Raw genomic sequence first — 24,932 nt, forward strand, 5'->3', positions numbered from 1 at the left:
CATATAATTTTATTTTAATTAATTTTTGATCGTAAATTTATTGTTTACAGTATAAAAAAAAAAAGTAGAAATAAAAGTAAACAAAGGTGAAAGTATAATATAAAATGAAAAAGGTTCTTTTTTTTTTTAATAGCATTTTCTTAGTTGATCTTCCTGAGTCTGAGATTTGATTTTTCTAGTAACATAAAGTTTCAATTGTAGATGGAGTGTTTTTTAATCATAAATTGGAGATATATTTTATCCCAGCTTATCCTTTGGGAGAAGATTATTTTGATGCCAAAAATTTCCAATTATCTTAAACAATAAGCTGTAGTTTTTTTTTTTTTTTTTCATTTTTGTTTTCTTTCCAAAAATAAAATCAAATAAAAATATGTAACAGAATGGAAGCGAAAAGCAAAACATTCCACTCTTTAAATTTTTCTGAGAAAAATATAATATTAGAAATTCCAACTCTCAGATTTTCGATTTAATTGGATAGGAACGTTGGAAGAGCAGAATCGGAATCTGGTTTTGTGCAGCTGTTGTTTCACGATCAAAACAATGTCATCTCCGGATGTTGTCTCGCTATTGGAGAGTTCGAAGGAGCTCGATCGGGTAAGGAAAGAACAAGAGGAGATTCTCTCAGAAATCAACAAGCTCCACAAGAAGCTTCAAACGAGTCAGTTATCTCTTATTCAATACTTTTATTTTTAGCTGATTTTTGTTTTTTCAATATTGCATTTTCGTCTTTTTTTTTTACCTGAGGTTCTTAATGTTTATGTTTGTTTGTAAATCAGGTGTTTCTTTCTTCTTTTTATTTATTTTTATCCATTTTAGTTTTGCATAAATTGAAATTAAAATATAAAATTATAAAAAAGAACTGTTTTGACTGTGTTGGCTGTTTCTTTTGTGGAGTTACAACTTTTATTAACCTCAAAAACGGCCTTTGTTTTATGTTGTTTTTTGGGTTGAGATTTTTTGTTGAAATTGCTTTTAGAAATTTGAATTTCACGAACATAGATACTAACATGATTGTTTGTATTTCATATATAAAAAAATTGATTTGCTTCTGTTGATTGGTATTAAGATGAAATATTGGACAGGAAAGTCTATGAGAGAAAATTGTGTGATAAACATACTTGTCCAGTATAATATGGTTGTGGCAAATGTTATGAAAATCAGTAGAATTGCTAGTGTGAAAAAAATGGAAGTCAGCCCCCTTTAAAAGGACAGAAAAATACATAAGGAAATGTTTGTTATCACAATCTGAATTTCAAGTGGGACACTGCTATTAATGTGTTTTAAAGACACTTCCATGCGGAAGTTAGTTCCGACTGTCATCACAATGTACGGGTATATTAGTGAGAATAATGAACAATGTACGGGTATATTAGTGAGAATAATGAACGCCCTTGGTAGGATCTTTGGATATCCATAACGGTATGAGGATTGCAGGGTTGAGTGGTGTTGAGAATCGACGTTTTGATATTTTCGTGGTAGTATACAGACTTCAGTTTGGGCTTGATCTCACATGGCTGAGCAGAATCTAGGTTTCAGTTTCATGACCTGGATTTTCATCTGAGTTTGGATGGGAGCCCTACAGCAACTTAATGGCCATGCTAACAGTGGTTTGAGTCAAGTAGATAAAATATTAAGAGAAACGTTAAAAATATACTTTACTCTAAGATAACATTGATTGATCATCAATATAACCTCTAACAGACATCAAGTTGTGGCAATGGGGCAAGACTGGGTTCTTGTTGCTGATTATTAATATCCAAACTTGAAATGGAATATGTCATGCTCTAAAGCCTGTGAAAAGTGGACAGCTTTGGCCAAGTTAGAGAGTTCAGCAATAAATTAAAAGTTTTTTAATGTTTTCTCTCGTTGTGCCTGCCCATTTCTTGGCTTATTTTATGAACCTTTGCAACTATGGTTGTCAATCTCAAATTAACTCCTACAATTTTGTGATTTTTAATCGTCAAGCTCTCTGTCAAATTCTTATTTTGGTTAGGTCAGGCATAAATGCAGAAGTAAAAAAGCGAGTCTATGTATTTGAAATCAACTTTAACTTTTGTCGTCATTGAGCCCAATATGTATGATAGGGCTTTTCCTTGACTCAAAGGATTTGATGAAATTAACTTATGTTTTCTCTTTAATAGCTTTTTTTTTTCTTTTATGAATTTACATATAATTTGGCTGTTTAGTTGTTTGATCTTTTTCAGTATTAATTTATGTGTACACTTTGTTGTTGTTTTGCTATTTTGTTTTATTGTAAAGTTGAATTATTGAATTGTTGACATGTAAGAGTATTTTTTGAAGCCTATATGCTATGAAATAAGTTTTTTAATAATATTTTTTCTATGAAGTAAACTTGAAAGTTTACAAGTTAACTCTACAAGTCAAGTTTATAGAAGTTACACGCGTTTATAGAAGTCTGTCAACAAGTCTTTGATATATTTCTTAGTCTCCTGCAATATCCTCCTCTATACTTCCTAACTTCATGTTTGGATCAATTAGAGTACTAGTCGGTTTGCAAGATGGTAAAGTGGGTGTTGGGTTTGTTGGGTGCATGTTTTTGTTCCCTTTCTAAGGGCAATTGGAAGATCTGGGTTTTGGTGTACCTGTGCTTCTAAATTTTCATATAACAGAAATACAAAAATTTATAGGATTACAAATAGTTACCTCATGTAATGGTGGTAGGTTGGATTCTTGGACATGGATAAGTTTTGGAATGACCTTTTCTCTCCTTGATTTTCCCAAATTTTCCACCCTCATTGGATGTAGGCTTCAGGTGCAGGTTGAGCTGTAGGTTGAGGTGCAACTTTTGTAGGTTTAAGAGGTTTACATGTAGGTTCCAATGTCAAATTTGGTAGTTTGAGAGGCTCATCTTCCTCTCTCATATCTTTCCCCAGAATATGAGGTTGCTTGAAGTAGCTCTCTTGTTCATTGAAGGTGACATCTTTTGATACAATTGTTTGGATGGTGGGTGATAACATTGACAGTCTTAGGATCCAATTTTCTCCTTCTATTACTATGAACATGCTCAAAGAATACACACCCAAATATTCTAGGTTGAAGTTTATTTATAGGGTCCATGTATGGGTAGAATGAGGATAAGACTTTCTTGGGACTCGTTGATCCTAAGATTTTGAGGGCAATCTATTGATGACATAAGTGACAGTAAAAAGGGCTTCTCCCAAAGAATATGATATGAAAATGTAGAGCTCTAGTTTGTCCTAATAAGTACCCATTTTTCCTTTCAACAATGTCATTTTGTTGAGGCATGTTAACACATGAAGATTCATGAATTATCTCACTCTTTTTGGAAAAATAGAGTTGAACACAAGATTAAAGTAGTCTTTATCATTACGAGACCTAATTCTCTTAATATTGACTCTAGATTTATTCTTAATCATTGTGACAAACTGAAAAAAGTAGCACTAACCTTGTGTTTCCATAGGAAAACCCAAGTCACTTGAATACAATCATCTATAAAGGTTATAAACTATTTATCACCTAAGATATTACCAATATTAGCTGGACTCCATACATTAGTATGAACAAGATATTGCTAATGAAAAAATTTGTGCACTTGTGTTTTTCAAACTCACACACCTCACAGTGGAGAGCTTCCACCATTAAATTCTTAAACAGCCAAGGGAAAATAAATTTTATCACTTGAAATGAAGGATGTCCCAGCTGACAGTAGTATAGTTGAGATTTCTCTTAACTAGTCATGATGGATTAAGATATGAGGGAGTGGGTATTGATAGGTTGATTAGGGTCCCCTCTGTAGTAAAGGTCATTGCATTATCTAGCATGTCCAATTATCCTCTTGATTTGTTGTCCTGTAAAATACAATAATTAATAATTGCAATGGAAAGATATTGCCAGATCATGATAGATAATTTTTTCCATTTAGTTTCTCGGAGGTAATTGATAGACTTCCTGAGAAGGAAAGAGTATTGTCAGACGCCATCACTGAAGAAGACGAATCGCACTAGCGAGGAACAAGAAAACCCCAAGGGTTTAGACAGACGGAACTGTGCCGACGGCAGGCGACAGCGGACAGCGGCACCAAATAGATGATACAAGACAGAAACCAGAGCCGGATCGACCAACTCTTATACCAAATTGAATATAGTGAAAATTGTATATTAGATTAATTTTCCTTGTGTTGAATATACACATAGGTCCTCTATTTATAATAGAAGAAATATAGACTAAGTCTAAAATACAAATAAAAAATAATAACAAACTAACTAAAGATAAAAGATAAATATAAAATAAAGATAATATATCAAACATATGGTCAGCGGCACTAAAGTCTAGTTGCCAATACTGACAAAAGGAGTATCTAAAGCATTAAGAGCAAAAGAAAATGGAAATTTACCAGAATATGTTAGAGAGCATGTACCTGTGTTCTTGAAATTCTGCAATTCTATAGCAGTTCGGAATTTATTCCAAGTTTCCATTCCAGAATTCATGATTTCAGCCATATACATGGATTATGCAGCAATAAAGGCTGCAATAGTGTTCGAAGTGGTGCAACAATAAAGGCTCCATAGGCATAGGAAAAGCTCAGTAATGAAGGGTGTAACCCGCTTCAATATGGGGTCATCAGTAAAGGCTGCAATAGGGACTAGAGAGGTGTAACAATGAAGGCTGCATTTTAAGGTTGATAAAGACAGTCAGATACTCATAAAGATAAGGAGTTCTGAAACCATCTCATAATTTAGAAAGAAATAATATATTTCTTATATATTTCCATAATGAGATCAATGGACCTATAAAAACATGGGCCTGCTGTTTATTTTGTGAGCTAATTCTAGGGGAACTAGTCCCCTTGTAGTTATGAGATTGTTTATAAATTTATAATACTAGTTTTAATAGCAAGATACAGCTATGATAAAGATTAAAAATAAAGCAAGAATAAAATAAAAAATTCCTAAAACACACAATGAGCAACACTGTTTTGACAAAAACAAACAATCCTTTGAGTTTGAGAAGTAATCTAAAATCAATATTTCCATTATAATTTGGGTATTTGATAAATGTTCCTTTAAAGACGAGACAGTTTGCCAACAAATGCAAACAATTTAATACATGAGAAATAAGCTTGTTAAAGAAATATTGATTATTGAAGAAAAGTATATATTACAGCAACAAAACACTTATTCCAATTGGTAAAATCATTCATGTCTTCACCAAAGAGCTCACACATTTGTCTTGGTTTAATATAGAGGTATATCTACAATCCTCCCCTATTCTACAATTTAATTTTGTCTCCCCAAAACAAATTGAATTTTAGCACAAAGTAGGAGGTCTAGATCATTATGCACATTTCAGGGACAATGGCACTTGAGTTAGCGAACGTGTGTGAGACATGATACAAATGGTTTGTGATAGGTTCTTGTAATCAAGAACCTATGGAAAACACTTGTAAACACACAAAGAACAATTTCTCTGAATTGTGTAACCTCCTTTTATTGCAAAGAATCAGAAAGAATGGTGCTTACAAGGTAACCCGAGAGCTTAACCTCTCTCCAAAGAACAACAAGAGTTCCCGCAAAACAACAATACTCCCAAAAGTCCCCGACTAAACTCCCTACGCCCTCTTTTATACATTCTGCTAACAGAAACTAACAGAACAAACCCCCTCAATACCTAACTGCCCTGGCAGTTAGGTCCTGTAACGTTTCTTTTCCTTCTATATACAATTAATTCCCTAACATTACTCCCCTCTCCTCCAANAACCTTGTCCCCAAGGTTAAATTCCGGATATTGCTCTTGTATAGTAGCCACATCTTCCCATGTGGCACCCTCTTGTCCTCCTTCTTGCCACTCTATCAACACCTGGGGTATTTCTTCCGATTCCAACTGCCTTGTTCTTCTCCCTAAGATCTTGACTGGCCAAAACAGGGGTTCGTCCGCTTGTAACTCAGCTGGAAGTTCCTTTTCAACCTTCTTCTCACCCACTGCCTTCTTGAGTTGTGAAACGTGGAATATTGGGTGTATTCTTGCCGCCTCAGGTAATTGTAAACGAAACGCTACTTTCCCCACCTGTTGTAACACCTCAAAAGGTCCATAATACCTAGCAGAGAGCTTCGGATGCAACCGTGTTGGCATGGATGATTGTCTATGGGGTCTAATCTTTAAATAGACCCAATCTCCCACTTGAATATCTGCTTCTTTCCTTTTTTTATTCGCCTGAGTAACCATGGCCTCCTGAGCTTGCTTTAAATGGACCTTCAGCTGCTTTAAAGCCTCATCCCTTGTTAACAAATCTTAAGCCACCGACTCCATTGCTGTCTCTCCCGGAATAAAATGACTCAAGGCTGGTGGTACTCTCCCTAGACTATTTCGAAAGGAGAACACCTGGCTGCACCTTGATAACTGGTATTATACCAGTATTCAGCCCGTGGAAGCATCATCTTCCAACTCCTAGGCTGTTCTGAGCAGAAACACCTCAAATACCCCTCCAAAATCCTGTTTACCACCTCAGTTTGACCATCCGTTTCAGGATGGTATGCCGTGCTCAGGTTAAGTTGAGTCCCCTGTTTCTTGAAAAGCTCCTTCCAGAACACGCTTAAAAAGAGGGGATCTCGATCACTGACTATGGACGTAGGAATCCCGTGCAATCTAACTATTTCTTGGATGAAAACTTCGGCCACCGTTCGGGCAGAATAGGGGTGTTTAAGTGCTATGAAATGGCTGTACTTGCTCAACCTGTCAGCGACTACCAAGATTGCATCAAATCCTTGTGATTTGGGTAACTTCACAATAAAGCCAAGACTTATCTCCTCCCAAATGGCCTGCGGAATCGGAAGCGGTTGTAGCAGACCCTGAGGTGATGCAGCTAAGTACTTATGTTGCTGGCAAATTACACAGCTCGCTACAAACTCCGTTATCGTTTTCTTCATCCCCTGCAAATATAAAGATTATGCCACTTTTCGGTATGTGTGAAACACTCCAGAGTGGCCCCCAGTGCTAGTCACGTGAAACTCTGCTAGGAGCTTGGGAATCCAACTCGACTTTGCTGAAAAAACCAGCCTTCCTTTGTAGTGAAGGCGGTCATTCTCCAACGTGTAAGCTTCATGGCTATTCGGGTCCCCCTTGATGTCCTCCATTATCTTCCGAAGTGTGTCGTCCTCTTCCACCTCTTTTAAGATCTCCTGGAAATCATGCCAATAAGGCCTAGAGATAGCTCGCAGCTCCCCCTCCTCCATCTCACTTTCTCCTTTCCTAGATAAGGCATCTGCAACTTTGTTAGAACTACCCACCTTAGAAACAATTTCAAAATCATACCCCATCAACTTGGCTATCCAATTCTGTTGGCTGTGTGTTGTTATCCTTTGCTCTAGCAAGTATTTGAGGCTGCGTTGATCGGTATGAACCACAAATCTTCTCCCCAATAGATAGGGTCGCCAGTGTTGGATGGCCATGACTAATGCCATCAACTCCTCATAAATGGACTTACTCCGAGACCCCTCCGACAGCGCCTTGCTAAAGAAAGCAATGTGCCTTTTATTCTGCATCAATATCACCCCTACTCCACTCCCGGAAGCATCACATTCAACGTGAAACTCTTGCGTGAAATCGGGCAAGGCCAACACCGGTGCAGATGTCATTGCAGACTTCAAAGCAGCCATGGCTGTCCTGGCTCGCTCTGACCATTCAAACTGCCTCTTCTTCAACAGTTCGGTAAGGGGTTTTGCCAACTCTCCATACTTCTGCACGAATCTCCTAAAGTACCTCGTCAAGCCTAAAAAGCCCCTCAATGCCTTCAAATTCCTGGGTTCAGTCCATTCCAGCACGACCTTAATCTTATCTTGGTCCATCTCCACTCCTTTCTCGGATATCTGATGTCCCAGGTATTGAATCCTCTTCTTCCCAAACTCACATTTTTTTTCATTTGCCACCCAGTTGTTCTGTTCTAAGAGCTGCAACACCAGTTTTAGATGATGGAGGTGCTTGGTCCAAGATGGGTTGTACACCAAGATGTCGTAAAAAAAAACAAGCACCCACTTCCTCAAATAAGGCGCCATTAACCTGTTCATAGCACTCTGGAATATTGCTGGAGCATTCGTTAACCCGAAGGGCATCACCAAAAACTCAAACAGGCCCTGATTTGTCCGGAAGGCAGTCTTTTGAATGTCTTCTTCACCCATGCATATCTGATGATAACCTGCCTTCAAGTCCAGTTTAGAAAAGAACCTTGGACCCTTAAGCTCATCCAATAGTTCCTCAATCACCGGAATAGGAAATTTGTCTGGATCGGTTGCCTTGTTAAATGCCCGGTAATCCATGTAGAATCTCCAACTTCCATCTTTCTTTTTTACCAAAATCACGGGGCTGGAAAAAGGACTGTGGCTCAGCCTTATGACCCCTGCTCGTAGCATATCAGCAACTTGTTTCTCAATTTCTTCTTTCATCAAATAAGGATACCTATAGGGTCTTACATTTATAGGGTTGGTGCCATCTTTTAGAAGTATTCGGTGTTGGGCATCACATGCAGGGGGCAGACCTTCTCTCTCCTGGAACACCTTGTAGTGGGATGCAGGACTGCTCTGATCTCCTCCTGCTGCCCTTCAGTCAAATCACCAAACACGTCACCTCGTGCTCCCTGCTCCATTACGCACATTTCCCAAACCAAGAACCATGAGTCAGCATCCATTATTTTTGCTAGAGCTCCAGGATTCAACAACTGTCTCGCCAAAGCTGGATCACCCTTGATCACTCTTTTCTCTCCCTCCACGACATATTGCATGGACATATTTCCCCAATTAATGGTCACTTCCCCCAATGTCGCTAACCAAGCAATGCCTAGTATTAGATCAACTCCCCCCAGTTCAAAGACATGCATGTCTTCCTCTACGACCACGTCCCCCAACTGCAATCTCACCTTCTCGCAACGTCCCCCTGTCCACTTCTTCTGGCCATCGCCCAAACTCACCGCATAAGTGGGTGTGTCTGTCACGGGCAGTCCCAGCTCCTCCACCACACCCCGGCCAATGAAATTGTGACTGGCCCCACTGTCAATCAGCACCACCACTCTCCTTCCCCCTATCAACCCATTCAACTTCATTGTCTTGGGAGGCGTCAGGCCCTCGGCCGAACAGGCCGACAACTCCAGGGGTTTCGCGTCCAGGTTCGACATTTCTTCCATCTCCTCTTCTTCGTCGTCCGCCATCAAAAGGACCCTTAAGCTCTTCTCTGCACATCGATGACCCGGCGTAAATGGTCTGCCGCATTGGAAACACCTTCCCTCTTCATGCCTTTTCAGAAACTCCGGGTAAGGCAAGTTTCTGACCATCCGAACCTTGTTTTCTCCTCCGACTGGGGTATTAACTCTCGCGTTGATGCTATTCGCCACCGTCGCCCCTTCTCTCCTGGCCGGACCCACTCCTTCTGTCCCACTAATTCTTGTCGCGAGACCACGATCTCCATCATTCCTCACGATCGACGCCGCAGTTCGAGTACCCGCGGGTTGCACCCTGAACCCGTTCCAAACTCCTCCTCATGCACGGTTTATGGCGTCCTCCACGTCTCTCGCAACCCTGATTGCGACCATCAAATCTGGGGGACTCTGAATTCTGACCTGGCCCTTAATGTCTTCCCTTAACCCCGCCAGGAAGAAACCCAGAATCAGCTCCTCCGACAGTCCCTGGGTCTGTCCTAGTAACATCTCAAAACTTCTTACAAACTCTTTCAGCGCTCCCTCTTGCCTTAGGGTGGCCATCTGTTCATAGACCGTTCCCCGGAACCCACCACCGAATCGATTGATCAACCCATCCTTCAAACCCATCCACGTCCGATTCTTTGTTTTCTCCCGCCAATACTTGAACCAATAACTCGCGCTTCCCTCCATACTAATGTAAGCGAGTTCGACCTTATCCCCCTCTTCTACTTTTTGAATGTCAAAAAATCTTTCAGCCCGATTAATCCAGATGTATGGGTCTCCGCCTTCAAATGATGGCAGTTCCACCTTCTTCCTCCAATTGTTTGCAATTCCCCAGTCTCGCCCCTCCCTGGGTTCTCGTTCACCGAACTGCTGCTCCCTTCAGAACCACCCCCTTGATGGTTCGAACCTCCACCCATCATTTTCATCAATTGCTGTACGTCGCGTCTGATCGCCGCGGTCTCATCCTTGATTCCCTCAACCGTGATCTCCAAGTTATCTAATCTTCCCTCCATCTCACTCCCCATCGCTGGCTCTTCTCCTTCGGGATCCGACAGGTCGAACCAAATGATAGGTTCTTGTAATCAAGAACCTATGGAAAACACACAAAGAACAATTCCTCTGAATTGTATAGCCTTCTTTTATTGCAAAGAATCAGAAAGAATGGTGCGTACAAGGTAACCCGAGAGCTTAACCTCCCTCCAAAGAACTAAAATAGTTCCCGCAAAAACAACAATACTCCCAAAAGTCCCCGACTAAACTCCCTACTCCCTCTTTTATACATTCTGCTAACACTAACAGAACAACCCCCCCAGTTAGGCCCTGTAACGTTTCTTTTCTGTTTCTTCATGACGCTTTCTATTAGTTGAAATTTAATTTCCTTTGCTTTAGTTTCCTTGCTTTTGAATGTGAAACCTGAAATTTTAAGATTTGAGTCAATCAGTCACCTGGAACAATTACTTAGAATGACTCTAATTTGACTAGCCAAAGACTCTTTGTACTTGCTTGACTGGAGTGGCTCAACTTGTTTCCATTTCTGAGAGTCATAATTTGATGTTTATTTTTGTATTCTGCTATGATATCTCTTTATTTTGTTGTTGATATTTTATTGTCACTTCAATTCAGCTCCTGAAGTGGTTGAGAAGCCTGGGGATACCTCATTGGCAAGGCTTAAAGTGTTATACACTCAAGCAAAAGATCTTTCGGAAAGTGAAGCAAGGTATGTTTAATCTGTCCATAGCTCAGAAACATTTTATATAAATTACATTTTATTTTCATTTATGCTTAAAATCTTTACGCCATGCATTTTGATATCAGAGTCACTTGATATACTTCCAGGCTTGGCATTCTATTGCATATGATTTCTTGTATTGATTTTCAATGCAGTATTTCCAACTTAATGTTAAGCCAAATCGATGGAATCCTGCCTACGGGTCCACAGGGGCAAACACGAAGAAGAATAGGTTTGCCTCAAATTTTTGACAAATATGTTCTTTCATTTGAAGCATTATCATATCTGTTATATATTTAGAATTCATCCATAAGATAATTATATTCATCTTTCACTTGAAATATTATCACCTCTGTACGTAGGCTTGGAAATTTAGAATTTGTTGACAAAATAAATACTGTCAACGTAGAACCTTTTAGTATGTTGCTCTTTTAATATTTTCTTTTCATTTGTGTTATGTATTAACCACAAAGACTAGGTATGATTAACCATAATTATACAACCCAAGCAAGGGTTGAAAGCATTAGAGATATGCTTTTTCAGGGGAAGGAATGTAGGAAGTAAATAAAATAAGAAAAGGGGGAGGAAAAGAATGTCTCACAATTTTGTGACAACTACATGCCAAATTTTAATTCATTTGATGTAAATTTTTGGTTGTTTTAAGATCTTTTCTTTCCCTCCTTTTTTTTTTCTTTTCCAGGAAAAGGTAAAGTCTACTCTTTGGATACTCATCTCTGCTGCAATGTGGGTCAGTCCTGTATAGTCCTGCTACATGAAGAAAATGGGGGAGGGAGGGCATGCTAACGTGTAACTTAAAGTAAAACTGAAATTGTGTATTAATCAACTCATTTATATTTTTACATTCGTTCCTTTTCTGCCGATATGGTGGAAGTAGAATGGAAAAAGTGCTGGGTATATCTACGAAAATCATGATTTGGAGGTGCAGATTAGCCAAACTTATAGATCGTTAGCAAGAGTGTTTTAGCATGCTTTTGTTATCCCCAGCTAATACATGGTGATGCATTGCTCCCCAACAATACGGTAATGATTTTGTACAACATTCAGTTGATAAAGCAAGGCTATGCAAACATATGAATCAAAATACGAACAAATATGTGGAAGCGTTTATGGAGTATTGTGGTTGAAGCAAATAATTTCCTTAAACTTTGTTATTATTATGATTTCCTTGAGATTCTAGTTTCTGTTTACCTAGTCTAGCTCCTGAGTATATCTGTGTTACAGAAGGTAATGAGCAGAAAAGGAAACGAGTAAAGACTGAGTCCGATATTTCAAGACTAAATCCTACTATGCGACATCATCTTGATGCTTGTGCCAGTCTTAAAGGAGAACAGGTATCCATTTGCACTGAAGTTTAATGAATACAAGTCAAATACTCCATTAACATTTATTGACAATGTTTTTATCCATGTTAGTTATACTGCATGTGTGAGCAGTACATTGCATTTGATAACTTTGTCTGTTTAAAGCTTACGTGATAGGTTTCTTGGGACACCCTCGGGTTAGCTCACAAAACACACAACACTCAGTCTCACAAGGGAACAAACTGTATTATTATTCTTGTAACAAAGAATGATGTCCGTAAGCATCCAAGGGAGCAATCCTCCCCTCACACAGGATGGAATGCTCCTGTCAAAACAAAGATACAAAATAGACGTGTCCTCTTAAGACAATCTTTCCCCCTAACTGCCCTCCTAACCCTCCTAACAACTATGCCCTGTTTTTTATTTCCTTTCTCCTTACATAAACTCTCAAGGTCTTATCATTACTCACCGGCCTTTGGACGACCTTGTCCTCAAGGTGAAAGTCTGGAAATTGTTCCCTTATTGTCACCTCAATCCTCCCATGTAGCAGCTGGCCCTCCTTCCTGCCACTCAATGAGCATCTGTGGTGCTGGTTCTCCTTGCAACTGATTTGTTCCCCTTTCCAACACCTTGAGGAGACAACAAACTGGCCCTCCCCCTGGTAGGTCCTCCGATAGTTCCCTTTCCACTTGTTGGGTGCCATCGCCACTTTAAGTTGAGACACATGAAAGATTGGGTGGATACAGGCTATCTTTGGCAGCTGCATCCCGAGAGCCACTTGAAGCTGGTGTTATACACCACGGAAGAACATAACTCCAACTTTTAGGCTGTTCTGAACTGAAGCATCTTAAGTACTTTTCTAAGGTCTTATTAAGAACCTCGACCATCTTTTTCTGGATGGTAGGCAATGCTTATAAGTAATTTAGTACCCTGGAGCTTAAACAACTCCTTCCAAAACAAGCTAAGGAAGGTTGACTATAGAGGAGGGTATACCATGCAGTTTTACTATGTCCCTCACAAAAACTTTTGCTTTAGACTTCGTTGAGTATGGGTGCTTAATGGGTATAAAATGACCATATTTACTGAGCCTATCCACCATGACCAACACTACATCATACCCATTGGATTTGGGTAAACTTACAATGAAGTCCATGTTGATTTCCTCTTATAGAGCCTGCGAAATAGGTAGAGGTTGTTATAACCCTTGAGGTGAAGAAGCTAAGTACTTCTGCTACTGGCAGACCAATCAAGCAGTCACAAAATCTGTTACTACCTTTTTCATCCATACCCAATATAACAATTGGGCGACCTTTCTATACGTTTTGAAGACCTTGGAATGCCCTCTAGTGGCAGTCACATGAAATTCTGCTATCAACTTCGGGATCAATGTTGACTGGGCAGACAGAACCAACCTTTCTTTATAATGAAGGTGGTTATGTTCCAACGTGAAAGCTCGGTGAGAGCTTGGGTCTTCTATTAGATCCCTCCTGATTTTTTGTAGCACCGGGTCTCCTTTTACCTCCTCCAGAACAACCTGGAACTCCTACCAAAAGGGTGTAGTAATCACCCTAAGTTCCTTCTCCTCCTTCCCCTTCTCCTCAGCCTTCCTGGATAGGGCACCTGCCATCCTATTGGAGGCCCCGAACCTGTACACTATCTCAAATTCATACCCTAGCAATTTAGCCAACTAGTTCTGTTGGTTTTGGGTGGTTATCCTTTGTTCCGGGAGGTATCTCAAACTCCTCTGGTCTGTATGGACCAAAAATTTCTCTGCCTAATAGGTACGATCTCCATTGCTGGCTAACACCAAAGCCATCAACTCCTTCTCATAAATGGGCTTGGAAAGAGCAGATTTTGACAATGATTTACTGAAATAGGTGATAGGCTCTTATTCTATGATAACACAGCTCCTACCCCTCTTCTGGATGCATCACACTCTACATGGAAAGTTTGAAAAAAATTAGGCAATGCCAACACTGGGGTTGTAGTAATGGCTTCCTTAAGGTCTTGCATGGCCTCCGTGCTTTGTTGTGTCCAGTCAAACTGTCCTTTCTTTAGCAAGTTTGTTAAAGGCCTAACTATCCTTCCATAATTCCATATAAACCTTCTATAATATTTGGTAAGGCCTAGGAATCCCCATAGAGACTTGATGGTTCTAGGAATAGGCCATTCTAGCATAACGTCCACTTTCTCCCTGTCCATCTCTACTCCCTGTCTGGATATCACATGGCCCAAGTACTTGATTTGTCTCCTCCCAAACTCACATTTCTTCCTATTAGTGAAACATTGTTGCTGACATAGTGTGTATAGTTCTTGTTTGAGGTGCTCTCTATGCTCCTCAAATGACTTACTGTATACTAGTATGTCATCAAGGAAGACCAAAACGTAATTCCTTAAGTAAAGCTTCAAGACCGTGTTCATCACACACTCAGGTGGGGCATTTGATAGGCCAAAGGGCATGGCCAGGAATTCATAATGCCCTTGGTGTATGCAGAAGGCTGTTTTTTGGATGTCTTCTTCTTTCTTCCATATTTGATGGTACCTAGCCCTTAGATCCACTTTTTGAAAAGAAGCTTGCCCCTTGTAGTTCACCAACAGCTCCTCTATAACGGATATTGGAAATTTGTCCGGAATTATTGCCTTGTTTAAGGTCATGTAGTCAATGCAAAACCTCCAACTGCTATCCCTTCTCTTCACCAAGATCACTGGGCTAGAATAGGGGTTGTTGCTAGGCTTAATTATCCCCATTCCCAGCATTTCAGCCACCTGCTTCTCTATTTCAGATTTCTAGAGATGAGGGTACTGATAGTGCCTCACATTAATAGGGTCCACTCCCGCCTTAGTTGGGATCTTATGATCTAGGTATCTCTTGGGTGGCAGTTCTGTGGGCTCTTTGAACGTCTCTCCATATTTCCCCAAGACCTCCTCAAGTTTTGGGGCCTGGCTGGAGGTTAATTGGTCCTCCCCTTTCTCCCTTTCTTTCAACTTAGTCTGTCTCAAACTCCAAACCAATGTGACAGCCTCAATCTCTGTTTCTTTCAGCAGTGCCTTAGGTGTCACCACTTTCTTTGTTTGTGTGAGGTCTCCTCTAATCAACACCTCCCTTTCACCCTAACAAAAACTCGTAGTTTAGTTTATCTAGTTGATCTTAACTTCCCCTAGTGAGACCAGCCATGTTACTCCCAAAATCAGATCCACACCACCCAGCTCAAACAAGTAAAATCTCTCCTTCACCTCCAAACCTTCCAATAATAGTGGGATGACAACATCCACTAATTTTCTTCTTATGTCCATCCACTAGTTTAGTTTTCTTCTTATGTCCATCACCCAGTAGGGAGAAGTTTCCTCTACTACCAGGCCTAATTCAGCCACTAGTTTAGCCAAAATAAAATTGTGGCTTGGGACGCTATCAATTAACACTAGCACTTGCTTCCCTTTCACCCATCCTTGTAATTTCATAGTATTAGATTGTGTTAAGCCCCTTGCTGAAAAAACCAAGAGCTCCATCTGCCTCTTCTTCATTTCTTCCTCCTCTTCCCCTTCACCTTCCTCCTCATCTTCAGCCATGATCAATATCCTCATATTTTTTTCTGGACACCTTTGGCCTGGGCTATAGGACCCCTATAGTGAAAACATCTCCTTTCCTCTCTTCTCTGGATATATTCTAGGTAAGGCAGATTCCTTATCCCCCTTTCCTTCTCCTGTAGTGTTCCCTCCAATCTTGGAGCCCACTGTGGTGTTGGTCCCATCTTTCCTTGCGGTGCTTACATTGCTAGAGGTACCCTAACCACTTTTGGCCCTTTTGAACGATTCAGTTCTGGAAATGGCACCAATTCCCTCTTGATACCTTCTAGAAGATTGACTATTTCTATTGGCCATTCCTCCTCCCAATCTTGGATCTTGAGTGACCTCCTCCACATCACTGGCTATCTCCACAACCCTTAATAACTCCCTAGAATTATGGGGCCTGATTTGGCTCCTAATATCATTTTGCAAACCCACAAAGAAGTACTCCGGTAATTGTTCCTCTGTCAACTAGGTGGTTTGAGATACCAACATTTCAAATTCCTGGATATATTCTTCCACTGGTCCCTTCTGCCTTACAACAGCCAGCTTTTCAAAAACATAGCATCTATCTCTTCCTACAAACCTCCTAATCAAGGCTTCCGCTAGTTCCTCCCAAGAAGGGTTTTTGGTTTTCTTTTTCAAAAATCTAAACCAATGATTGGCTCCCCCTTCCATGCTAATGAAGGCCAGTCTCATCTCTTCCCTGGCTGAAACATTATGCACTTCAAAGAACTTTTTTCAGCTCTTGATATCCACCCCACCAAATCTACTCCCTCAAAAGTAGGTAATTCTACTATTTTCATCTAGCCCTTTTGTATTTTCCCCTTTTCTTCCTCTAGATCCTCCTCAGGTTCTTCCTTCCGTCCCCTTCTTTCCCCATTTACCGACCCTTGATTGCCCTCAGAACTTCTATCCTGGTTCTTTGATTTCAGCATAAGTATCAAATCTTTTAAGTTCTTGATGATTTTCCCTAGTCTCTTCCTTGAGATCATCTATGGCTTTCCCTTGTTCGCTGACCAGCCTCTCCAGTGTACTGACTCTCCCCTCCATGTTCCTCCTTTTTTTGTGATCTAGCATGTCGAATCAAATGATGGGTTTCTTGATAGCAAGAAACCCAGGACACCCTTGGGTTAGCACACAAAACACACACAACACTCAATCTCACAAGGGAACAAACCGTATTATTAACTGTATTATTATTCTTGTAACAAAGAATGATGTTCGTAAGCATCTAAGGGAGCAATCCTCCCCTCACACAGGATGTAATACTCCTGTCAAAACAAAGATACGAAACAGACGTGTCCTCCTAAGACACTCTTTCCTCCTAATATACCCAACCCCTTACACGAAACACATAACAGCCAACCACATAACTGCCCTCCTAACCCTCCTAACACCTATGCCCTGTTTTCTATTTCCTTTCTCCTTACATAAACTCTCAAGGTCCTATCATTATAGCTGTTAGAAATTCAGTTATAGTTAGTTCATTGAGCTGTTCACAGTTGTAATTCTGTTATTAATTTTTTAGCGAAATCTATTATTTGAATCTCTTACAAGGTTATGCATAACTTGTAATAATATTTCCATAGACACAACTTGTTTATTTTGAAGAATGTTTTTTGGAAACAATTTTCTAAAGTATCTAGAGTTCTATTTCTTTGAGTTAATTTCTTGTCAGGTAGCAGCTAGGGTCACACCACGAAATGCTGATAAGGATGAATGGTTTGTTGTAAAAGTGATTCATTTTGACAAGGAATCAAAGGAGTAAGTATAATATTAATTTTGCAATTTTGTTCTGTTAGTTGCATATAAATTTGGGGTAGTTACTCACCTCCTCTATGGTTTTTCTTATGATACTAACATTATTGTTTTTTGTGACTTCACTAAGGTCTGTGTAGACTCTGTGTTTAATTTTTTATACACCTAGCATATAGGTGTAGTAACAGAATGTAAATGCAGTAATTTTCCAAAAGAGAGGATTTAGGGTGTAAAAATGCTGAATATAGCAGTATTTAGTGAAATTATCTATATTAATTTTTAAAGACATACTTATACCATTTTAATTCCTAAATTGCATCTTGTTCCACCTGTAACTGGTTCACACTTTCCACTCGGGAAGGGATAATTGTTCCTTTTGTTTAAGGTTCCACGTTGACTAAAGATAAAACTTGTTTATAGTATATATGTGAGTACGAATTTCACTTTATAAATCGGTTTTGTAGAGTTGAGTTAGGTTTAAAGTCCACTTCTTAACATGGTATTAGAACATATCCTAATGAAATTTGTTGTTTGTTAAGTCTTTTGTTCAACTCGCTATCTGGTTGCTATCGAATTACTTATTAATGTCTGATCCCATGCTCGAGAACTTGTCATGCAATGCAAATACGTCTCAGTGCAATGGTAAACTACTTTTGTTTGACCATTAAATTAAGGGTGATGGGTAAAATGGGGAATTCTACAAAGAGAAAAAGAAGAGCTAAACAAATAGGTGCTGGAATGGGATGTGCAGAGGACAACAAACCCAACTATGGCTGGGTGGTGTCCCTTCGTGCTTGAAGACTGCAGGTGGGCAACACTCGCCTGACATGCATGACGAAGAGGATGTGCATTCAGGTGTATGAAGTAGTTTCTACTCTCAAGACCGGTGGAATTGGTAGTGGTTTGCCTTTTTTGGTGGTGTGGGGAAGAAGAAGATGGAGAGGAAAGGATGAAATAAAAAACTCAAATTAAATAAATAAAAATAAAAATAAAAATTTAGAATACTCACCCATGACACCCACCAAACAGTTAACGTTAATTTAACTGCAAGGCCAACATTGTGTGATTTAAACAAAATTGGGACTCAATTGAGTCAAAAACAAAATATGGGGAATCAATTGAATATTTACCTTCAATATAGGGACCAAAATTTTGCTTTTGACTCAATTGATTTCCAATTTTTTGTCACCCACCATCTTTTATTTTACTAGAATCATAGTGTTAGAATAGGGGCTAATACTAGGTGTAATGGTTCTTGCTTTCAACATATCAAAAACCAACTTTTCAATCTCATTTTTCTGATGATGTGAGTATTTGTACGACCTTAGATTTGGGATAGAAGCTCCTTTTAAATGGATAGCATGATCCTATGTCTTTCTCGGAGGTAATGTCGTTAAATCTTGAAAAAACGTGGTATTTAAATCCAGCATGCGAGGCACCTCTATAGGTCCGAGTTGAAGATTGGGTTCTTCCTGCTCTAGGTCTACCAAACACCCTATATCTTCTTTCCGTAATTTCTTTATCAATTTTTTCAATGATGTTAATGTGGTAGATAATGCAGCATCTCCTATAACCATTTGCTGTGACTCACCCCTTCCAATGGTCAATTTTAGTTTCCCAAAATTAGCCTTAACCTCTCCTAAACTGGCCAGCCATTCTATTCCTAAAATCACATCAACTCTTTCCAGATAAAAAATAAAGACATCTTGTTGGATGATCAACCCTTGTAACTCCAAAACATATTCTACGCATTTTCCTTGACAATGTACCTTGTGACCATCTCCTACCTCCACATAAGGACGGGTCTCTTCATAGCCCGTATATATACACAACTTCTTGAGATGAAATTTTGAGATGTCCCAAAATCTAACAAGACTATAAGCTCCACATCTGCAATCTTGCCCCAACCCTGCTAGGACTTAGTGGTAGGACCCGCCATAGTAAGCATGGATAGTTGCAAAGCTTTATCTTCTTCAACATCTTTCTCCGTGTCTCCTTTGCAATTCAATAATCCGTCATAACTTGATAAGTCTTCCTCAGTTACTAACAACATGTCTAATTGCTTATTCCTACACACATGGTTAAGTCCAAATTTCTCATCACACCATAACCACAATCCTTTCTTAATTTTATCTTGCATTTCCTCATTTGATAATTTGTGAAATGTGGCTCCTCTGTTGCAGTTGATTCCCTCAGCTTTATTGGGAGAATTCATGACTTCCACAGTTTCCCCTTTTCCTCTCCCAATAATGGCCATGTGATTGCCTCCTTCCCGTGAATAACTTCTCATTGGCCAACTTGACCTATACCATGTTCCCCTTATCTAGTGAACTTGAGCTTTATTAGACTTATTGTGCTACTTGCTATCGAGCTATTTAAGACTACTCACAAATATCTAGTTTCAGGGACGAGATGCCCATGTCTTGGCATAAAGGTGGTGTATTGGAGATTCCACTTTGATAAGGCCAATTCACAATTTATAAATAGAGACAAATTTCACTTTACAAGTTGGTTTTGTGAGAATGAATTTGATTTAAACTCATTTTCTAGTACTTAATGACAAGCTTAGTTGCTTTAGGACTTAAAATAAACCTGTTGCAACTGTTGTAATCCGGTTATTTTTTCACAAAGGAAAAATTTATTAAAAGTAGTGTTTCTTGTGTATGATTTGTAATCAGTAACTGAAGGAATAGTTTTCATCTTGACATAAGTATTGTTTAATTCCCCTTTTCATTATTTTATTTGATGTTCGTGATTTGTTTTACAGATTTGAAGTACTAGATGAGGAACCAGGTGATGACGAAGAAAGCAGTGGCCAAAGGTAACGTACCATATTATGACATTTGTCATGTTTGGTAATTGCCTGAAGTTATGTCATGTGCTTGCTTTGGTGGAAGTATCATCTTAAACATACTTGGGAGTTTCGTTCTTTGCACGTGTATTAAATTGTTACTCCATTTGAAAGGCATGTTTAGTTCATTTGTTTCTCTTTCTACATTCAGACAGTACAAGCTTCCCATGGGAAATATCATTGCTTTTCCCAAGAGTAATGATCCTTCTAGTGCTCCAGATTTCCCACCTGGAAAACATGTTTTGGCGGTCTATCCAGGAACTACTGCACTTTATAAAGCAACAGTTGTTCAAGGCCCTCGCAGAGTAATAATTCTCTCATTTTCTTCAGTACAGTGAGATTATTTCCTGATTCCCTTTCATTATTTTGTAGCCTGTTAATCCCTGCCGTTAGTTTAACTTTTGTGACTCAGATTACATACTGACCAATATTATTTCCCATGTTCTGGGTTATTCTTCAACATTTCGTAACTGTGCAGAGGAAAACCGAGGAGTAAGTATACTTCATTAAGCCTTCACGGAATGCTTGCTTTGTTATAAATATTATCTATTTTAACCATAGAAAATCAAGTCACATCACGATTTGGTTTTACTTTCTACCCCTTTGTTTGGTTTAATGAACATAAAGAGATGGGAAATTCATATTTTTAATTTTTTTTTCTTAAACTTAAATAAATGTTTTTTCTAACATAAAATAATTTTACGTTAAGAATAAATTTTTAATAATATAGGAAATTTTAAATTATAGTCGGTATAAAAGGTTGTTATATAACTTAATTTTTTTATGCTCATTCGTCCAGATAAGCAAAAAGAAATTTCTAAACTTTATTCCTTATTTTAATTATGCAAATAACATACCTTTTATATTATATTTTCTTAATATTTCTATCCTTTATATTTTGTGTTGCTTTTCTTCCTAATTGAGTAATAGTTTATGCCCTGTTTGATTACTTTCTGTGGTGATTGGAACAGCTATGTGTTGGAATTTGATGATGACGAAGAAGATGGATCTTTACCTCAAAGGACTGTGCCCTTCCATAAAGTAGTTCTTCTTCCAGAAGGACATCGCCAATGAGCTTTAAACTATTTATAGGTGTGTATAAAGTAGAAACTACACTATTGCATATGTGCCAGTTGCGTAGTATGCTGTGTTATGTTTTTTTTCAAGATTGACATCCCAACTTAGTTTCAAGCATGTAAGAATGACAGCGTAGTTCACCACTGCGTATAAATGATAAATAGATTGTGACAACTTTGTTACACTTCCCTGTCTTTATCAGTAATGAGATACTATTATTAATAGGAGAAAGAGAGTCATCTTTTGTGAACCTTTTTTTCCAATTAAACCTATTTTAAAGAGAATAAAAATTGCAAATAAGATAATCAGGAAAAAAAACAAATAAATTGTTTTCGGAAACCGAAATCTTGTAGTTTTTCTATATTCTTTACTTGTATAGATAACGAACAAAAAAAGGATTTGAAACAAGAAATAATGAAAATTAAACCAAATAATTAAAAGTGTTTTGATACCGTATTTTTTTTAAGGTTTAATACCTATTTTGGTCCCTCTTTTGGGAGGGTTTGTTCAAAGTGGTCCTTCTTTTTTTAAAAAGTTCACTTAAATCTCAGCTTTTGTAAAAATTGAGCAAATAGATCCTTTTTGGTAACGGCGTTAATTTTGTTAACGGCAGAGCTGCCAGGTGGCTAATATCTGATAAGGCTTAATACCTCCAATGGTCCTCTGTTTTGTCAACTAATCATATTTTGGTCCTCAAGTTTGCAACCATTTCAATTTAGTCACAATTTTTGAAAATATGCACACATTGTATCCCATCCGTTAAGGGGTAGCAGACGACCGTTAAGTATTGTCCACGTGTTGGAGTGAGAATGTGGTGAGGTGTTATTTTTTTTTACGTGTCCTGTTTCATTAAAAGGAACATTGATGATGTGGCATTAGAATTGGATTTAGGGTTAAATGGGATCAGAAATTAGAAATTGGGATTTAGGGTTGTGGAGCTTTAGGGATTTAGAGGATCTACCTCCGACAACCACACTGCCCCCACCCAACAGCCATCGTGTCGTCACCAAAAACGTCACCGGCGACCACCATCCCAATCATCAAAACCATTGCGCCATGGAGGCATTTGAAGCAGTCACTCCCTTTGCGCTTGCCAACCTCTCCGGTCAGCTTTCATATCACCGAAGTTGCAGCAGCCGCCACCGGAGTCAAAGCCGGTCCCAACCACTCTCTCTCCTCCTCTCACGCTTGCCTAGGGTGAGTTACCGCCGACGTCTTCCCATCCCTATTTGGTAACGCTAGTGCCGTCGGCGATGTTGCTCGCCTCTATTATTCTCACTGTCCCGACCAACGTTCCTCCGGTGACTTGTCAACACTCACAGGATTCTCTGGGTCGCGCACGCATCAAAGAGATGGTGGCAGCACCGAGAGATCTATTCCGGCAGAGGAGACAACAAATGGGACCGGAGAATTTCCAATGAGTTCCAATTTAGGGTTTTGAAATTTTAGCTAATTTGGGATGTATGGGTTTAATTTGTACTACGTTTCCCTTTGCTGATTCAATCGAAACACAGTGATAATTTGATGGAGAAAGAAACCGAACAATCAGGTTTCTACTGCTTTGACCCTTTCTATTTTTATGGTAATGCTTGATATTTGGCTTTTACTCTGGTCACAGGGCAATGGTGGGGATGAGTTGGTTTATTCATTATGGTTATTTTGGGTTGTTGATTGGCTCGGGTTCATTCGATAGGGATGAGATGTTCATCACAGGTGAAGGGCGTTTCGAGATAGGGAGTGATTATACGGCTTGCAAGGGAGAATTTATACTTTTTTTTGTTTCGTATGAAAACTGACATGAAAAGGGGATACATATGATTCTGCCTCTGTTTTCCTTCTTATTACCTGTGTTTTCTGGGTGCAAGTAAATGGATATTGAAGTCTTGATGTTGGGGAATATACACTGTTTTCTACTGTTAGCTATTGCAGGCATTGAAGTCTTGTTCTCCTTCTTTCTCTTGTGGTGATGATGCCACATCACCACTAAACAGTCCACGTAAAAAAAAAAACACCTCACCACATTCTCATTCCAACACGTGGACAACACTTAACGCCGTCTACTACCACTTAACGGATGGGATACAATGTGTGCATATTTTCAAAAATTGTGACTAAATTGAGACTGTTGCAAACTTGAGGACCAAAATGAGATTAGTTGACAAATCAGAGGACCATTGAAGGTATTAAGCCTATCTAATAATGTGGCATTGTTATGTGTTTTAAAAAAATAAAAAATTGTGACGTGTAAATTAAAATAGTTAGGGTTAAATTAAAAAAGGAAATTGGGGTAAATAATTAGGGATTTGAGTTGTTCGAATTAGGGATTGGGATTGGGAAAACTTCAAACTGTAGGGGTTCACGGAAATTGGAAATCAATTGCACAAATTGGTAATACAATTTGAAATTGGGAATCAATGTTCAAGCATGACGCCAAAAATAATTTATTTAAAGAAAAGAAATTGTGTTCAAAATCATGAAAGGAATTGGGAATTTGCAGGACCTGGCGAAAGAGTTGCAGAACAAGATTCCGAAGCAAAAAATTTGAGGAGTGCTGAAATTGCTTCGGTTCTTGTTAGGTTGCTTCAATCTTAGTTCGGCGTGGTGTTGTTCGGGATTTGAGATTGAACTGCAAGGTTGAAGTTCAACATAGATCCAAGTCAATCATTTGCAGACACGCACTCTCTTTCTCTCACTCACTCACTAACTCTAGCTATTGTTGTTGTGAGGTTTCAACTGATTTGAAAATCCCACTTGAAATCGATGTAAGTGCAATTGTTCGAATTAGGGATTGAGATTGGGAAAGCTTCCTAAATGTGAATGAACCCTAATTTTTCAAATTGTATTGTCAATCTGTGCAATTGATTCCCAATTTCCATGAACCCCTACAGTTTCATAAGAAGGAAGTTTTCTCAATCCCAATCCCTAATTCGAACAATTCAAATCCCTGATTATTTACCCCAATTTCATTTTTTAATTTAACCCTAACTATTTTAATTTACACGTCACAATTTTTTATTTTTTTAAAACACATAACAATGCCACATCATCAGATATTAGCAGTTCTGCCGTTAACAAAGTTAACGCCGTTACCAAAAAGGACCTATTTGCTCCGTTTTTACAAAAGCTATGATTTAAGTGAACTTTTTAATAAAAGGAGGACCGCTTTGAACAAACCCTCCCAAAAAAGGGACCAAAATAAGTATTAAATTTTTTTTTTTTAAACAAACGTCAAATTGGTTTGAAGTAATAAAAAAAATCAGTGAATGTTTGTCAGATATGCTATAAACTTTTAAAGAAAGAGAAAAAAAAAGAAAAGATGCATGTTGCGATATCAATTACATCATAATTATTTATTATATATTAAAATATTAATTTTGTTGTAAACTAAGCTATGTAGTTTGAAAATTTTACTATGCTTATGGATAATTTGACATTTAAATAAGGGTTAAATATATTGTTTTG

General features: G+C 38.7%; 1 protein-coding gene across 8 annotated transcripts; it reads left to right on the top strand.

The window, feature by feature from the left end:
* The first annotated feature begins 346 nt into the window (after window positions 1–346).
* On the top strand, window positions 347–21,654 carry LOC106753905 (SAGA-associated factor 29). 8 transcript variants are annotated; one of them, XM_022777760.1, is made up of 10 exons: window positions 347–658; window positions 10,790–10,883; window positions 11,051–11,127; window positions 11,596–11,601; window positions 12,138–12,247; window positions 17,448–17,548; window positions 20,310–20,363; window positions 20,545–20,698; window positions 20,787–20,885; window positions 21,365–21,654. In XM_022777760.1, exons 1-10 carry the CDS (start codon window positions 541–543, stop codon window positions 21,380–21,382), a joined length of 831 nt encoding a protein of 276 aa, XP_022633481.1. In that variant the 5' UTR covers window positions 347–540; the 3' UTR covers window positions 21,383–21,654. The 8 variants fall into 8 exon arrangements, 7 of the variants coding, with proteins under 7 accessions (XP_022633481.1, XP_014491271.1, XP_022633482.1 ...); XR_002666870.1 differs by having other exon boundaries at window positions 350–658; window positions 20,806–20,885; window positions 21,365–21,411; XM_014635785.2 differs by lacking the exon at window positions 11,596–11,601 and adding an exon at window positions 11,453–11,455 and having other exon boundaries at window positions 352–658; window positions 20,872–20,885.
* The last annotated feature ends 3,278 nt before the right edge of the window (window positions 21,655–24,932 follow it).

The sequence above is a fragment of the Vigna radiata genome, unplaced genomic scaffold, assembly GCF_000741045.1.
Source record: "Vigna radiata var. radiata cultivar VC1973A unplaced genomic scaffold, Vradiata_ver6 scaffold_7, whole genome shotgun sequence".
In the NCBI taxonomy this organism is placed as follows: Eukaryota; Viridiplantae; Streptophyta; class Magnoliopsida; order Fabales; family Fabaceae; genus Vigna; species Vigna radiata.